The 15,617-nt window shown below is 38.7% G+C and overlaps 1 protein-coding gene and 1 long non-coding RNA gene across 12 annotated transcripts in view; one reads left to right on the forward strand and one right to left on the reverse strand.

The window, feature by feature from the left end:
- The window catches only part of METTL8 (methyltransferase 8, methylcytidine), a 99,568-nt gene that overhangs the window by 70,433 nt on the left and 13,518 nt on the right, over positions 1-15,617 (reverse strand). For 8 of the 11 annotated variants that reach the window (XM_019838253.3, XM_045033944.1, XM_019838252.3 and 5 more), the window contains exon 2: positions 9,911-9,969. The exons of 2 other annotated variants lie outside the window; for them this stretch is intronic. In XM_019838253.3, the coding sequence (XP_019693812.3) occupies positions 9,911-9,958 (48 nt within the window). In that variant the 5' untranslated portion in view covers positions 9,959-9,969. Of the gene's footprint in view, positions 1-5,960; positions 6,321-9,910; positions 9,970-15,617 lie in introns of those variants that run through there. One more of the 11 variants, XM_023259455.2, reaches the window with a different exon arrangement.
- On the forward strand, positions 7,322-15,074 carry LOC109502728. Its single transcript, XR_002161539.2, has 2 exons — positions 7,322-7,829; positions 13,942-15,074. It is a non-coding gene; the product is annotated as an uncharacterized LOC109502728 (long non-coding RNA).

The following is a 15,617-nucleotide window of genomic DNA, read 5'->3' on the forward strand; positions in this document are numbered from 1 at the left end:
GCTGGAAGTTGTTTCCAAAATCATTATGCTGGACCAGAATGAAATCTGTTTTAACTCATTCACCTGGCATTTCACATTTGTGTGCGCTATAGTAACCTCTGGAGGCATTAATTAGATTTGGTGGGCTGAGAAAGGGTACTAAGTTACATGCATACTTTATGTGCTATCAGTCTCGACAAGTGCTAGTAAAAAATGCACATGGATGAGATTGATGTAGTTCATCTGTTAACGAGACTTCTGCTTTTTGTTCATTGCAAAGGTCTCTATCCCTAGACATAGCAGATGGCAGAAGGTACTTGTACACATATGCAGGATTTACCCAGTCACATTTTGGACTAATGTATCAATAACGCTCCCCTGTTACAAAATGGAATATTATAAAAACTTTATATCATAAAGGGATGTTAGGTATAAAAAGCCTGAAATACAGAATCAGTGAATAAAGGTGTCCAAATGAATGTATTTCTATAATTTCAAAATAACATGGAATTTAGGTAAGCAGAAGCTATAGCACTGTGTAAATTCTACTTTAAAGAACTACAACTAGTTATAACTTGCAAAAAAAACAAGGCAAACTGCACCATGGACTATCAGGGAAAATTCTAACTGCAAAACCACAGAAGGCGTAACAGAAAAGGGGCCAAAGAATAAAAAGTAGAATTCACATGAATGGTACAATTTCTACATGAGAAAAGACAAAGATGAAGGTCTCCAGAGAGGAATATTGAATTGTCTAGGATTATAGAGTGGATGGCCAGAGGATGTTAGATTCTACAAAAGATGAACCTGTGCTTTCTACCTGTGCTCCCACTTGGATCACTCATGTTTTTTTCTTGTATGGAAGAGCCTTCTTGGACTGGTTTTCTATCCTTAGGCCTTTTATCCAATAAGGAACAGATCCCTGATTTCCTTGTGGTCTTGTGATTACTTGGAGCATCTGTGATTATTCCAACATCTTGTTCTTACTCAAAAGATTAGTCTTCCTAAAAACTCACTTTTCCAGCTTCTCTTATAGCTAGAGGAGACAAGACACCAAGTTCTAGCTGACAGAAACCTGTTAAGGAGCTAATGTCGTTGCTTTCCTACAGAGGAAAAGGGGGCAGAGGATATCCTGCTGGCACAATCTCACCCTACCTCTTTCCTGAACTTAGATGCAATGCTATGTACAAAGGAGGAAAAGGATCTGATTCTTGATGGCAACCCTGAACAGGTAAACCAATGTTAGTTACCACCTTCCCTCTGGACTTCTTGCTAGGTAAGAAAATAAGTCCTTATATATTTTAGCCACTATTAGGTTTTCTGTTATTTTTTCATCCAAGAGGATTCTAAGATACAATATCCACTACTGTTAAGTCCTGGCAATCCAGGGACAAATCCATTTGGTTTCTGACCTTAAGGATCTTACCATCCAGTGAAGAAGAATGAGATGCAAACAAGGAGTCCTGACGCATGTGTGGTAAAAGTGGGTACAAGGTGCTATTAGAGCAGAGAAGAATGAATGATTAAAGGCTATTGGTAGTGGCCAGGAAAGTTTCTGGGTGGAGGCAAAATCTGTGCTGGGTCTAGAAGAATGAGTGGCAATATTCCAAGGAGATAAGGATAAAAACCAGGACATTTCAGGCAGAGGGACTGGCACAATTAAAGACAAAAAAGTGTGAAAGCATATGGTACATTCAGGAAATAAAAATTAATTTGGAAAAAGATGCTAATAAGGTAACTCTGAAAATGAATTAGTCTTTAAAACTAAAGGCAAGAAGTATAATAAGCACTGTAATCCAGCTGAAAAAGGGTTAACAATTCTGAAAGCACTATAAAAACACATTGGAATTGAACAATTCAGAAAAAAATAGTAGACGGTGGGAACCAGGTTTCTCACTGGGAATGGAAGGTTACAAACAAAGGGAAGAAGCTTGGAATGATACATGTGGTAATGGATTAGAAATGGAATCATCAGTATGAACTCATGTAGAGCTTTACATAAATACAGATGTCATACATAGAAATATTTGTAGATATGTATATACATGTTAGCAAGTTAGGGTATATACATATATTTCCTTACTCTGCTGGCTGAGAAGGCCTAGAAGTGACCACATCCCAGTAGCAACAAGCACATGAAGCACCCAGATCTTGGTTTCTAATACTATTCTCTAATAAAAGGAACTAGTGCTCCTTGGAGAAATGACTGATGCCAGGACTGGGGCAAGGAACATACAAGATGAGTTTGGAGCATCTAATAAGTGCCAGAAAGTAAGGAAGTGCTCAAAAATAAAATAAAACAAACAAACCCCCAAACCCCACAATGAAAGAGGTATGTTAAAGGGACATGTGAGCCAACTGAAAGAGCTCCTAATGGGGCCAAAGCTGAAACACTATGAGCAACAAAATAGTTTGGGTTATAACCCCCAAATAAAATAAATATCCATATGTCCATATGGATATAAATGATTGATTAAATAAATAAATGAAGGAAAGGAGACAAATTTCCCATGCAGAAGAATTCCAAATAACTTATGTAGATACTCCATCCTCAAGGGGGTGGACCATAACTTCTCATTCCTTAAGTACAGGCTGCACAGAGTGACTTCCTTCTAAAGAGTACAGTATGGAAGGGCACCTGGGTGGCTCAGTTGGGTAAGCGTCCGACTTCAGCTCAGGTCAGGATCTCAAGGTTCCCAAGTTCGAGCCCCATATTGGGCTCTGTGCTGACAGCTCAGAGCCCGGAGCCTGCTTTGGATCCTGTGTCTCCCTCTCTCTCTGCCCCCTCTCCCACTCACGCTCTGTCTCTCAAAAATAAATAAAACTATTTTTTTAAAAAAGAGTACAGTATGGAAAGGGGAAGAAAGTTAACTCTGAAGTAGAGAAACGTGACAAACACTAACTCAGGTAATCAAAGTTAACATCAACAGTGATGTCATGTTGATAGTATATATTCTTTTTTTAATGTTTATTTTGAGAGAGAGAGGAAGAGAAAGAGAGAAAGAGAGAAAGAGAGAGAGAGAGAGAGAGAGAGAGAGAGTGGGGAGGGGCAGAGAGAGAGAGGGAGAGAGAGAATCCCAAGTAAGCTCCATGCTGTTAGCACAGAGCCTGACTTGGGGCTCAGTACCACAAACCACGAAATCATGACCTGAGCCAGAATCAAGAGTCAGACACTGAACTGACTGAGCCACCTAGGTGTGTTGATAGTATGTATTCTTGACATGATGTAATGAGAATGGCACTTTGCCTCTGTATTCTTCTTCCTCCCCGCAAACCCATAACCCCAGTCTAATCGTAAGAAAAACATCAGACAAACCTCATTTGAGGAACATTCTTTAAAATACCTGATAGTACTCTTCAAAACCATCAAGGTTATCAAAAAAAAACAAGGTAATCTGAAGGGTGCCTGGGTGGTTTAGTTGGTTAAGCATTGGACTCTTGATTTTGGCTCAGGTCATGATCTCACGGTTTGTGGGATTGAGCCCTGTGTTGGGCTTTGCACTGGCAGAGCCCGTTTAGGATTCTCTCTTTTCCTCTCTGCCTTTCCCTGCTCATGCTCTATTTCTCTCCCAAAGTAAACATTAAAAAAACAAACAAACAAACAAAAAAAAACCAGTTAATCTCAGAAACTGTAAGGGCCAAGAGGAACCTAAGGAGACATGACAACTAAATGCAATGTGGTGTCCTGACTGAGATTCTGGAACAGAAAAAGGATATTAGGTGAAAACTAAGAAAATCCAAGTAAACTATGTACTTTACTGTAAACAGTAATGTATTGACACTGGTTCATTAATTGTGACTAATATACCATACTAATATAAGATGTTAATAATAGGAGAAACTTGGTATGGAATATATGGTAGCTATGCTATTTTCACAATTTTTCTATAAATCTAAAACTGTTCTAAAATGAAAAGTTTATTTAAAAGAATTAACTTTGTATGCTTACAGTCTATGATGTGAAGGGCAGACAGGGGGTGGGGGTAGGGGCGGGAGGTGTTTATAAGGCTGGAAATTTAGGCCGGAGCTAGATAGGAATCTTTCTACCAAATTAAGCAGTTTCAATGTTTTTCTAAAGGCATTGACAACAACTGAAGAGTTTTAAACAAGGTGAGCAACATGACCAGATTTGTATTCTATAAAGACTATTATGATGGTTTTATACTACCAAACTACCAAAGTCGGACACTTAACTGACTGAGCCACCCAGGCGCCCCTTTGCATGTATAGCTTTTAAAATCTTCATATATGATCCTGGTGCACATCAATGGTTGAGAACCACTCCTACACAGAACTGATTAAATGCGGGCTCCACACAATAAGAATTTGTCAGAGATCATGGGAGCTAGAGAAGACAGCAGCATGAAAATCAAGGAAGGGGCCAAGTCAAGACATATTTTAGAGTCAGAATCAATAGTTTTTTTTTGTTTGTTTGTTTTTTGGGTTTTTTTTTTGAAATGACTAGATGTGAAAGCAGGATGAAGCCAAACATGAAACACAACTTCTGGCTTGGGTAGCTGGGTAGAGGATGAGACTATTCATGACAGAATTCAGAAAAAAGGTTATGACAATGGTGGGACAGTGGTAGAGAAGAGGAGATAGTTTGTTTGCACATGACAAATTTTAAGGATCCCACAATATATTTAAATGGGTATTGCAACATGAATTTAGGTAGCTGGTAGGCACTAGAGATGTAGATTTGGGAGACAGATCACTGGTTTCCAGGTGGTGGCTGAAGTCATGATCAATTGACCAAGAGAAAAAAATGAGACAGATGGAACTCATAGTAATACAACACTTAGGAGACGGGTAGAGGAAGAAGAATCAGCTTCTGTGATCAAATACTAAAGAACACTAAAAGAAACTAAAAATAACAGGTTTTGGAAGCAGAGATCAATGATGACCTTTATCAAAGTGTTTTGATCCTGGCTGTGCCAGCAGAAGGCAGAGTTGAGGAATAAGTAGGTCAATATGAGTAGGGGAGGTAGTGAATAGAGATGAGTCTGATAGGCGGTGGAAGGGAAAAGAGAGAACTTGGCTAAATCTTGAGGTGTCACCTAGATCAAAGAAGAGTTATTTGTTAAGATGCAGAGAATCTTGAGTATCTTTGTAGAATGAGAGAAAACCTAATATTGAAAAAAAAAAAGAATGAAAATATTGGAAAGAGATGGATGGTTGACAAACAAATTTCAAAAAGTGGGAGGAAGGGTGGGGAATTAAGTACACCAAAAACATAGTTAACTATGTAAGATGTCAAGAACAATCTCATCCTCTGATGAGTGAGAACAGGTGGGTTTGTGGTGAAAGGGAAGATTGTTCAATGAGTCCTTTCCCAATACTCTCTTCTTAATAACTTTAAAAAAATTGTTTTTTTTTTTTTTGAGAGAGAGAGAGAGAGAGAGAGAGCAAGTTGGGGTGAAGGGCAGAGGGAGAGCAAGAATCTTAAGCAGGGCGCATGTCCAGCATAGAACCCAATGTGGGGCTCGATCTCATGACCATGAGATCATGATCTGAGCAGAAAGAGTCAGATGCTTAACTGACCGAGCCACCAGGCACCCCCCACCCGAATCCCTGATGCTCTCTTTGTGAAGAGGCTGAAAGGTAGGGAACTTGAGAAAAGGAGGAACAGAAAAAAATGGAAAAGAAAACTAACAACATTTGAGTAAAGGAATGTTAACAGCTAATTGGTCCATCTGATGTTGTGACTCACATTAGTGATCATTTATTGGTGGCCTCCTGAGCACTCACTCCCCACTAATAAATAGCTCATGTATTTGAAATCTTTGAGTTTGTAGAGAAGCCACAGGAGACCTGGCTGAAACTAGAGGTGAACTGCTTAATCTATGCTAAGCCAATCAGCCACATTCCAAAACTATGGGTATAGTGATTGGTTTAGAGGTAAGTATGTGACTAAACCTGTCCAACAGAGTGCACCTTAGGTCTACTGCCAGAGATTTTAGGACAAAGATAGTTTCTCGTACCTGTTATGGATGAAAGAGGAAACATGATGCCCTGTAGCTGCTGAAAGCTGTTACTAGTTAGCTCAGGCTGCCTTAACAAAATGCCAAGGACTGGATGGTTTAAAAAGTAGAAATTTATTTTCTCACAGTTCTGGCAGCCAGAAGTTCAGTATCAAGGTGGTATCAGAATTGGTGAGGTTCTGGTGAGGTATCTCTTGCTGGCCTGTAGATAGCTGTGTCCTCCATGCATGCTTGGGGAAAGAGATGTCTCTCTAGTGTCTCTCTTCTTATAAGGACACAGTTGTTTGTTTTTAATTTTTTTAAATGTTTATTTATTTTTGAGAGAGAGAGAGAGACAGAACACAAGTGGGGGAGGGGAAGAGACAGAGGGAGATACAGAATCTGAAACAGGCTCCATCCAGGCTCTGAGCTGTCAGCATGGAGCCAGACAGGAGGTTCAAACTCAGGAATGGAAAGATCATGACCTGCGGTTGAAACTGGATGCTTAACTGAGCCACCCAAGCACCCCAGGACACAGTTTTATTGGATTAGGGCCCCACCATTATGATCTCACTTAACTATTATTATCTCGATAAAGGCCCTATCTCCAACAGTCACACTGGGGGTTGGGGCTTCAACACATGAATTGGGGCAGAGTTGGGGAGACACAATTCAGTACATAACAAAAGCCATCTTGGTCTGGTCTCAGGATGGTACAACTTTAGGGTGAAACTAACTCTGAAAGAAAAATTGAAAGATAAAAAGAAGTTAGATGCCATTGTTAAGTAGCTGGATTAAGTTTCATTTGAAGCCTGTCCCACCGCTGGCTTTTTCAGTTATTTAGCCAATACATTCCCTCAATTATTTAAGCCAATCTGAGCTTTCTGTTATCTGTAACCAAAAGTAACCTGATAGTGGGGCACTTGGGTGGCTTAGTCAGTTGAGCATCCCACTCTTGATTTTGGCTCAGATCATGATCCCAGGGTCATGGGATTGAGCCCTGTGTTGGGCTCCAGGTTGAGCTTGCAGCCTGCTCAAAACTCTCTCCCCCTCTGCCTCTCTCCCCGCTTGAACTCTCTCTTTCTCTCTCTCTCTCTCTCTTAAAAAAAAAAAAAAAAAAGTAACCTGATAAAGCAGTTATATGATTTCCTCTACCACCTGGCAGTCTGGGGGCAATATATTTGTTTTTATCTAGATTAGGCCTGTCCAGGCTGGTAGTACAGAAAGTAGTGGTGACTTAGGACAGTGGAATTGAGGGTGAAGAGAACTGATGACCATGAAATAAGCCCAAAATGACCAGAAATAAAAAAATAAAGAGGATAGAGGAGAAGGAGGGATGAGGGTGGGGTGCAGCTGATGGACTTCACGGGGCTTAAGCCTGGGTTAAACAGAAATAAGGGAAAGGGGGGGCACCTGATGAAGCATGCAACTCTTGATCTCAGGGTTATAAATCAGAGCCCCATGTTGGGTGTACAGATTACTTAAAAATAAAATCTTACAAAAGATTTTATTTTCTTTTAGGAAAGAAAAGAAAAAAGAAAAGAAAAAGAAGGGGAAGAGAGATAGAATGTATGGGTTGATAATGAGGCCTTCTGAGTTTATTAACCCATGTCACCTAGTAACAAAAACAGTAACACTGTAACAATGGGAAGGAAATCCTGCTCTCAATGAGAGAAGCTCTTACATGTGGCTAGAAAGAACCACAAGGTTATAAACACCCATGACAGAGAAACTTTAGCATGGACAGGAGCTAAAAACATGATGGCCATCCACCACCTCATTTTAACCTTCTGAAGGTCATTACAACAGATCTCCATTCCTTGCTCTTCAGGAAAAATCTCCTACTGGACACACCTATGAAAACAGCCTTTGGGGTGCATGGCTGGCTCAGTCAGTAGAGCATGTGACTCTTGATCTCGGGGTTGTGCGTTGGTATAGAGATGACTTAAAACAATTAAAAACAAACAAGCAAACTGGGTTTGTCAAACTGAGGTCCTATGACAATTTTTTAAATCGTGTTTTTATTATGACAATCTAAAAACAAAATCAATAGGAGCAAAGGTATAACTGCTACTTGATTTCAGTGCCTGGGTTTGCATTTATGATCTTGTTGGCAACAAGCAGCACAGATATAATATGGAAATGAAGCGTCTGAGTATATAGCACACTGCAAAAGATTCTGCAGTATTTCAAATTGAGAAAAGTGGTAAGGGAATTGAGAAGATACACAGCACGTGATAGTAAAGATGGGCTGAAGTCAAGTGAACCTACGTGGAGGAGGTCAGTACCTAATTAATAATGAGAGCTGCAATTTAGTTTTGGTAACACATCAGCAGTCACATTATGCTGTTAATTTGAATTTTATTGGCCTTGTGATGGTATTTATACTTATTTTGATTTTATAGTTGAAAAAGAGCTCTATGCACAAGGACTTTTACCTAGATTTGTATAACAATATGTCAATTTAAGTCAACCCAGAGATCTGAGAATTTTTTCCCCTTTAAATGGAGGTTTATACATTTTTCAACATTGAGAAATACTGTATTAGGAGATTCTGTTCCAGAGAATTCTCTTATTCCTTTTTTTTTTTAAAGTTTATTTATTTTGAGACAGAGAGTGGGACAGGCACAGAAAACGAGGGAGAGATAGAATCCCAAGCAGGCTCTGCAATGTCAGTGCAGTTCCCAACCAGGGGCTCAAACTCACCAACCGCGAAATCATGACCTGAGCTGAAGTCAGACGCTTAACTGACTGAGCCACCCAGGAGCCCCTCTTATTCCTCTTTAATAGCTGAAATATTGCAAAGTAGGGCAGAATCACCTCAAGTCTTCTTGGAAAGCAGTTTCAAGTGGAGAGGCAACGGGTCTGGACTAAGTTGAGTGCAGGCTGTGCCACCGGCTACCACACAACCTCTGACGGGATACTTTAATTTACTCAAAGGTGGCTAATAAGAGTATTCTAAGATATAGGAAGGTCACAGAAGGTGATCTATGTAAAATATATATGTAATGTAGTGCTGGATACATGGTAAGTGCTCAGTAAACTTTAGCTGATATTACTGTCATTATCATTAACTTATAACTTCCAGAAGGCTTCATGAACACCACAGAATCAAGCCTTGCACTATACTTCTTAGTTTAAACAGCCCTAAAGTCGTCCCAACTTCCCAAGAAGGTAAGACTAATTTAACAATGAAGTAGGGAAGCAGAGTAGAAAGTGCTAAACTAAGAATATAATAAGCCTCAAGTTCAAGTCCTGGTCCAACCATCTATTATCATGACTTTTAGAAAAGTCACTTACTGGGCCTGAACCTATTGGCTCATTTGCAAAATGGAGATAATTCCGAAGTTACAAAGTTCTTGCACAGAACGTTATAAAATACAGGGGCGCCTGGGTGGCGCAGTCGGTTAAGCGTCCGACTTCAGCCAGGTCACGATCTCACGGTCTGTGAGTTCGAGCCCCGCGTCAGGCTCTGGGCTGATGGCTCGGAGCCTGGAGCCTGCTTCCGATTCTGTGTCTCCCTCTCTCTCTGCCCCTCCCCCGTTCATGCTCTGTTTCTCTCTGTCCCAAAAATAAATAAAAAACGTTGAAAAAAAAATTAAAAAAAAAAAAAAAAAATACATCATACCTCACAAATATAAAGTCAAATTATTATTCAGTGAATTCCAGAAACATTTCTATATGGCACTTGTTGGGATGAACATTGGGTGTTACACATAAGTGATGAATCAATCACTAAATTCTACTCCTGAAATCATTATTACACTGTATGTTAACTAACTTGGATTTAAATAAAATTAAAAATAAATGGCACCCCTTAAAGCTTGAAAAGGAAAAACATCCATCAGATGAAAAATTAGTAAATTATTAGGAACACCATTCCCACCTCCTACTGTTGAGCAATCAGGTACGGAAATGGTAAATTAGGACAACAAGCCAAACTGAAATTAACAGTCGAGCCTTTTACTTACTGCAACGGTGTAAGCAAGAGACAACGAGAGGCACCAGCGCTCCGGCATTCCATTTTTCCCTGCGGAATGGCACTCGGTAAGGATCACGTAGATGCAGCACAGATGGGGGAAATTGTCTCCTGCCTTTTTATGGATCCGTGGGCAAAGGGGAGTGGGGCTGGGGGAAGAAGAGCTAAGAGGGGAATAGTACTGAGCCACCAAAGTGGAGAAAGTATCTCAGCAGCAGTCCTCATTATTGAGCATGACTGCCCAGGGGAGCCTTGACTGCAATCACTCCAGAAAACTGCAATGCACTGGCTGTACCCCAATTCTTGTGTGGGAATGGTAGCTCTTCCCATGAGGCCTTCCAGGAAAATCTTGTAATTGCCTATGGTCAGGCCTGAAACATCACACATAGGATTCTGACTTGGAGCCAGACTCCTCACCCAAAGAAATAAAGGATACAAACACTCTTTACCTAAACATACAATAAACCTTATTCCAAGAAATTATATAAACTAAAAAAAAAAATCAATAAATTTAGGAATTATTTTTTAAAGCCCATGAATAATAATGCCATAGCAAGTTGCTTAAGAACATTTTATATATATATATATATATATATATATATATGTATAGATAGATGCATACATACATACATAATGTTATATATGTATATATAAAATATTTTTTAAAGACTTATCTTTAAGTAATCTCTACACCTAACATGGGGGTTGAACTCACAACCCCAAGATCAAAGTCACATGCTCTACTGAATGAGCCAGCCAGGAGTCCCAAGAAAGAATTATATATTTAACCTCGATCACATCATGTAGAGAAACCTTTGTGATCTTCAATCTATAAAAGGTCTTATTTCTAATATTATCTGTAAGTCAGCTGTTAAAAGCTCAGAACTACATTTTCTTTTTTTTTTTAAGTTTATTTTGAGAGAGAGAGAGAGAGAGCACATGTACATGTGGGCACAGGGGACAGGGTGGGGGGTGGAGAGAGACAGAGAGAGAGAGAGAGAGAGAGAGAGAGAGAGAGAGAGAGAGAGAGACAGACAGAAACAGAATCCCAAGCAGGCTCCATGCTATCAGCACAAGCCTGACCTGGAGCTCGATCCTACCAATCGTGAGATCCTGACCTAAGCCCCTGACCTGAGCAACCCATGCGCCCTAGAACAATATGTTCTATAGAAACATTTTAAATGGTGATTAAGATACAAGACTAGCCCACACATGCTTTTTAAATCCATAATGTGGATAAAAAGAAATTTGTTTATTTTAAATGATCTTAGAAAACTGGCAAATTTCATTTTCCCAACAGCTGAAACACTGCCAATCCATAATGCCTGGGGCAACATGAATCTTATTTAATACAAAAACAATATGATTCTTTTAAAACAACAACAAAACACATAAAACTTGTCAGCCATTTTTTTGCCACCTGATAACATAAGGTGTGTCTAAAAGTGATGTTGTTTAACTAAAAACTAGATGTGGACATCAAAATAAGTGTTGACCCTTCAAGTAAGTCACTTTGAGAGATTACCATTTATTCCAATGATAAACATCTTTGAAATTTTATTTTCAGATAATGTCCTCATAGCAGGCCTATTAATTCTTTTTCATATCCTCAGTGGTGGCAAACTCTTTGCTTGAGGATAATACCCTTAATTTTTTTTTACAGTAAGTTGTTGTTCTTGTTGCTATAACATAACCAGCTTAGAAAGATCATATTCATTGAGATCTAGCTTCTGGTATGTTCTGTTTCCTTAAACAGCTTTAAACAGTCATACCTCATAAATCAAGTTCACACAGTATATACTGTACTAACACAAATGATAGTATCCTGTGTGCTTATTCTTTTTTAAGAAGCCAAAACTATCTGGAAATATGAGCTGAATGTTTTTTTTTAACATCAATAGCAAAATAGAAAATATACAGGGGATAAGGTTCCTCTTATGAGTATAACAAACATAATATGAAATATGCAGGAATAAACTTAGCCAGAAATGTATAGAACTGATATGAAGAGAGCTATACAACTCTACAGAGGGGCATGGAAGATAATTTTAATAAATAGGAAGATGGTACATGGGTTTCTGAAGCTGAAGATTAATATTGTAAAAATGTAAATTCTCACCAAAATCATCCATAAAATTAAAGAAATTCATTCAAAATTCCAAAAATGTTTTTGAGAAGCTTAAACAAATAATTTAAAAGTTTATCTGGAAGAATACACATGCAGAAAGTGCCAGGAAAATACTGGAAGGGAAATAGTGATGCTAGTTGCGGTGGCATCGGGGAAAGGGGGGTAGGGAAGTACTCATTTTTCCAGACATTAGAGTACACTATACATCAAGTATGTGTATACTTAGCCATGTCTCTAGTGCTAGGATATATAGTCAAAGCAGTGAAAAAGAATAGATAATCCAGAAACTAGTCAAAATGCATGGAAGAATTCTATTTGTAATAAAGCTAGTATTTCAAATCAGTAGGTTATGGTTGGACTATTCAAAAAAGTGTTTGAAGAACATGGGCTACCAGGGAGCCTGGCTGGCTCAGCTGGTGCAACCTGTGACTCTAGATCTTGGTGTGGTGGGTCCAAGCCCCAACTTGGGTGTGGAAGGAAGGAAGGAAGGAAGGAAGGAAGGAAGGAAGGAAGAAAGAAAGAAAGAAATTAAGAAAGAAAGAAAGAAAGAAAAAAAGAAAGAAAGAAATTAAGAAAGAAAGAAAGAAAAAAAAGAAAGAAAGAAAGAAAGAGAAAGAGAGTGAGGAAGAAGAAAGGAAGAGAGAGAGAGAGAGAAAGGAAGCGGTGCCTGGCTGGCTCAGTCGGTGAAGCATGTGACTCTTGATCTCGTGATTGTAGGTTCAAACCCCATGTTGGGTATCGAGATTACTTAAAAAAATAAAATCTTTAGGGGAGGTGCCTGGCTGGCTCAGTCAGTACAGCATGCAACTCTTGGTCTCGGGATCGTGAATTCAAGCCCCATGTTGAGCGTAGAGCCTACTAAAAAATAAATAAATAAAATATAAATAAATCAATAAAATCTTTAAAAAAGAAAAAGAAAAAAAATGGCCTACGTATTTGGAAATAATAAATTTATATGCCAATGCTATATCTAACACCAAAATAAATTCCAGGTAATGTAAAAAATACTCCTTAATAGGCCTAAAAAATATATGTGCTTACTAAAAAGTAGGGTAGAAAAGACTCTTTTGAACATGACGCCAAAGCTAAAAAGTTAAAAATGAAAGACAAAGACTAATACATTGTTTATAAAAGCTTATGGGAAGATATGCTACAAAAGACTCCAGTGGAGATACTGCAAAACACTGCAATGTACTATTGATCTATAAGGAACACTTAGAAAATACTTAGAAATGACCTCAGTAGAAAATGTGCTAATGCCATCAACAAACATTCACCAAAAAAATGCAAATGGCCACCAAACACTTAAAAATATTCATCACACTAACAAAAAATATCTTTGGGGGGTGCTTTCAACTGCAAGTAACAGAAGATCTTGGCTTAAATAATGAGAGAAAAATATCTCTCATGACTGGAAGTCCAGAGGTTGGGCCAGTTCTAGGTGTGGTTTCATCTTTAGTTCAAGGATGTCATCAAGGACCCACGTTCTTGCTATTTCTCCATCCTGCTCTTTGAGCATCACCTTCACCCTAAGGCTCGTTCCCTTTGCCAATTACGACATGGCTGCTGCAGCTCCAGGCATCACACTGACACAGCAACATCCAGAGGAAGAAAAGGACTATTTCTTTCTTACGTCTTTTTTTAGGGATGGAGAAATTATCTCACAAGCCCCTCAACAGGCTTGCTCTCGGATTTCTCTGGCCAGAATTGAGAGTCACAAACTATCTCTAAATCAGTCTCTGAAAACAGAATGGGTTCCTATGATTACCTTGGACTAGAGGTTCTCAGAGTGTGGTCCAGGGATCCCTAGGGGCCCAAAACACTTCAAGGGGGTCCACAAAAGGTCAAAATTCTCTTCCTAATAATATCAACATATTCTTTGTCTTTTTTTACAGTGGTGACAGGTGCACTGATGATGCATAGGCAATGGTGGATAAAACTGCTGGCACCTTAGTCTGAATCAAGGCAGTGGCACCAAACTGTACTGCAGGTGACTATTTTCTTCACCAACCATGCATCGACAGGAGAAAAAAAAAAGTCTGTTTCACTTCAGCGTATCCTTGATGAAGCAAAACAATTGTTTTCATGGAACACCATTTGTACTTTGGCATTTTCTCAGAAACGAAGTAAGCCTGGCAGGAAAACAACTGACACCATTTGTTGCCATTAATAAAATCCAAGCTTTTAAGCAAAAAGTTAGAGTTCTAGAAAACTTGTGTCCACCATGCTTAGCTTAACAGCTTTCTGACACTTCAACACTGTTCTGAGAAGAATAAGGTATTTTTGACATGGTATAATAAAATGTGTCAACGTTTGGAAGACATGCACAACTCAGTGAACCAATATTTTCCAGATGACACATATGGTATCACAAAATCATACATGGGTAAAAGATCCATTCAGAGTGCAAGACGATCAATGGATTTTAATGTAACAGACTAAGAGAAGTACACTGACATGGTTTCAAGTATTACATTGCAATTCACCTTTAAGAAACTACCACTTATTGGAATTTGGTACAATATCAAAGAAGAGTATTCACATTCATCCTAAGAGACTATTAAAGTACTCCTCCTCTTTCTACCTACTCACATTTCTCTGTGAGATCAGCTTTTCTTCACATATCTAAAAGAGAACAACAAATCACCACAGACTCAATACAGAAGCAAACATAAGAATCCAGTGTAACAGGTGAGAGGATTAAGAGGTACAAACTTCCAGTCTTAAAATAAGATGCAGAGACAAAAAGTACAGTGTAAGAAATATAGCCAATATCATAATAACATCACATGGTGACAGTGACTTATCACAGTGAGCACTGAGTAATGTACATATTGTAAATCAATATGTTGTACATCTGAAACTAATATAACACTATGTGTTAAGTATACTTAAAAAAAAAAATCTGGCCATCTTCTCTTAGAGGCCAGATATTAAGGAGATTTGCAAAAATGTAAAGCTATGCCATTCTTCTCATTAACTTGTTTCCTTTGGAAAATATTTTTAATAAAAATGGTATTCATGCTAATATATAGTGGGTTTATTACTGTTATTTTAAATGACTTAATAAATATTTACATTTTTCTTCGGTTTAATTTCTAATATAGTAAACATTGACAACTATGATCCATATAAATAAAAGCTCTTGGGGGTATAATTTTTCAGTGTCAAGGAGTCCTGAGACCAAACAGTTGGAGAACTGCTGCCTTTTGGCTTAATTTTCTGGGGTGACCAGGAGAATGGCAGGACCACTAATTTTTTTAAAAAAGAGCATGATGGGGGCGCCTGGGTGGCTCAGTCAGTTAAGCGTCTGACTTCGGCTCAGGTCATGATCTCAAGTTCATGAGTTCAAGCCCCGCATTGGGCTCTGTGCTGACCGCTTAGAGCCTGGATGGAGCCTGCTTGTGATTCTGTGTCTCCCTCTGTCTCTGCTCCTCCCCTGCTCATGCTCTCTCTCTCTCTCCTTCAAAAATAAATAAAAACATTTAAAAACATTTAAAAAGAGCATGATGGCTTAATTAAGTATTTGACTTATCATTTTGGCAAAGTGAAATGTTGTGATCAGTGGTAT

Source organism: Felis catus, chromosome C1 (assembly GCF_018350175.1).
Source record: "Felis catus isolate Fca126 chromosome C1, F.catus_Fca126_mat1.0, whole genome shotgun sequence".
Classification (NCBI taxonomy): Eukaryota; Metazoa; Chordata; class Mammalia; order Carnivora; family Felidae; genus Felis; species Felis catus.